Source organism: Lathyrus oleraceus, chromosome 6, assembly GCF_024323335.1.
Source record: "Lathyrus oleraceus cultivar Zhongwan6 chromosome 6, CAAS_Psat_ZW6_1.0, whole genome shotgun sequence".
Taxonomy (NCBI): Eukaryota; Viridiplantae; Streptophyta; class Magnoliopsida; order Fabales; family Fabaceae; genus Lathyrus; species Lathyrus oleraceus.
Window position 1 is genome coordinate 316,851,528 of NC_066584.1, and position 2,711 is coordinate 316,854,238.

Below are 2,711 nucleotides of genomic sequence, written 5' to 3' on the forward strand. Positions count from 1 at the left end.
CCGAACACTTTAATCCAATTAGACACCGTGATCGGGGGGCTAATGTACATCCCAAAATTGCCAAAGACCGCGCTCTTGGAGATCGAGTACAAAGGAACAAACAAGTCGGATTACATAACCTTAAATAGATCGGATCCTGGTTAGGGGGAACATTATCACAAGACATGAGCAATTCAAATCTGATCTCATTATGACTTTGATAGATGAGCAACTCGGATCCAGTCTCTTGATGTTGTTAGAAGGCAACATGAACAGTCACTCATGACGGTTACGAAACATCTCCATGATTGCATGGGAGTTACAGAAATTGATGAAAGAGACGTTACTTGAGAGTTAGGAAGACGACAGACATTACCGGTGGTCACTTTAGCATGAGATATGAATGGACATCTCTTTAATGGCCCTCGATGAATGGACAAATATTAAAAAAAAAAGACTTTCCCAATAGGAAGAAGGACAACAAATACCTCGTAATAAATAAGACGATTATGACCTCATCCGACTACCTTCGTAAAAGTTTATCCAAATAGTATTTAAGAATAACACTTCTCTCTATATATTATACCAATAAAAAATATATATTATTTTTAAATATAACCCTTTTCCATTGTCCACGGTAGTAATTTATTTTGAAAATCAAAACATGCGAATTAAACGGAACGCATTTGAATATAAAGAGCAATTTATTAATATTAATTCTTACAGCTACCATAACATCATCTTTACGCGTCCATACACTCCTCACCCGCAATCCTCACATACATATAAACCCTAGCAACTGTCACAGGAACTCTTGAACAATATCATGACTCCTTCTCTTTTCACTATTGTTCTTCTTATCATTCTCAATGTTAGTATAGCCACCGCAGCCACACCATCTCGGGTAATCTCCGGTGGTGGACAATGGCAGCTCATACACAATAACATCGGCATTGTAGGCATGCACATGCAACTACTGCACAACGACCGTGTCATCATTTACGACCGCACTAATTTTGGAGATTCAAACATATCCTTACCAAATGGAAGATGCCGCATTAACTTAAGAGAAAGGTTTAAAGTCGACTGCACCGCTCACTCCGTCGAGTATGACGTTGTTTCCAACACAGTCCGACCACTTTTCCTCCAAACCGACGTCTGGTGTTCCTCTGGTTCTGTCACTCCCAACGGAACTCTTTTCCAAACCGGTGGTTCCGGTGCAGGAGAGTTTTCCGTTAGAGCCATCGATCCATGCCCTACTTGTGATTGGGAAGAATTCAACCATGGACTCGCAGCTAAAAGATGGTATGCGACCAATCACATTCTTCCGGATGGACGACAGATTATCATAGGTGGAAGAAAGGAATTCAACTATGAGTTTTATCCTAAGAAACAACGTGCGGAGAAGATCACATACAAGTTACCTTTTCTTGCACAAACAAATAACCCGGGTGTTGGGAACAATCTTTACCCTTTTGTTTTTCTCAATGTAGATGGCAATCTTTTCATTTTTGCAAATAACCGTGCTATTTTGTTTGATTATAACAAAAACGTTGTTGTTAAAACATATCCTTCAATCCCAGGTGAAGATCCCAGGAGTTTTCCTAGTACAGGTTCTGCTGTTTTGTTACCTTTAAGAAACTTACAAAGTCCTAGGGTTGAAGCCGAGGTTTTGATTTGCGGGGGAGCTCCGAAAGGTTCATATCAATTATCATTACGTGGTAAATTCATGAGAGCTTTGAATACATGCGCCCGGATGAAAATAACCGACCCGAATCCATCTTGGATTATGGAAACTATGCCGTTTGGAAGAGTCATGAGTGACATGATATTACTTCCAAACGGCAATGTTTTGTTAATAAACGGAGCAGCTTCCGGGGCAGCTGGTTGGGACATCGGCCGCAACCCGATTTTACATCCATTTCTTTATAAGCCAAATAATGTTATAAAGTCGAGATTTCAGCTACAAAATCCTTCTGGTATTCCTAGAATGTACCATTCTACTTCCATTTTGCTTCGTGATGGTAGGGTCCTAGTTGCTGGTAGCAATCCTCATCAATTTTACAATTTTAGCAATGTTTTATTTCCAACGGAGTTGCGGTTAGAAACATTTTCACCTTCGTATCTAGAGCCTCAGTTTAATGATATACGTCCTATAATGGTATATCCATCGCCTCAGTCACAAATGAGATTGAAATACGCCCAAATTTTGAAGATTCAGTTTCAGGTGAAGGGAACATTGGCGATAGATTCAGTGTCGGTGACAATGTTGGCGCCATCTTTTAATACACATTCTTTCTCAATGAATCAGAGGCTATTAGTGCTTGATCATGTGAAAGCAACAAATAATGTTGTTGTTGGGAAATTGACATCAACATCTATGTGCCAAGTTGATGTAGCAATACCATGTTCATCCAATCTTGCACCACCTGGTTATTATTTGTTATTTGTGGTTCATCAACAAGTTCCAAGTGAAGGTGTTTGGATCCAATTATTATGATTTTTTTTCTTCATATTTTTTGTTTTTTCTTTCTTTAAATTGATTGGTAGATGAGCACTAAATTCAATTATGAAAATAAAATTCATTCATGTATACAGATTGGTTGATTAATAAAATATGTAATCTAATCATCTCCAACACATTACTTTTTAAAATTAAATTAATTTTGAGAACAACTTGAAAACGTTTGTGGTCAATGAGAATTCATGACATATACAAAATGGTTTATTGC

General features: G+C 38.2%; 1 protein-coding gene across 1 annotated transcript; it reads left to right on the forward strand.

Annotated features, from left to right (window-relative positions):
- Positions 1 to 805: 805 nt before the first annotated feature.
- LOC127091804 (aldehyde oxidase GLOX1-like) lies at positions 806 to 2,479 on the forward strand. Its single transcript, XM_051030515.1, has one exon. It carries the CDS (start codon positions 806 to 808, stop codon positions 2,477 to 2,479), a length of 1,674 nt encoding a protein of 557 aa, XP_050886472.1.
- The last annotated feature ends 232 nt before the right edge of the window (positions 2,480 to 2,711 follow it).

What these genes read in the sequence shown, in the direction of transcription:
- LOC127091804 (XM_051030515.1), top strand. Translation starts at nt 806, where the DNA reads ATGACTCCTTCTCTTTTCACTATTGTTCTTCTTATCATTCTCAATGTT.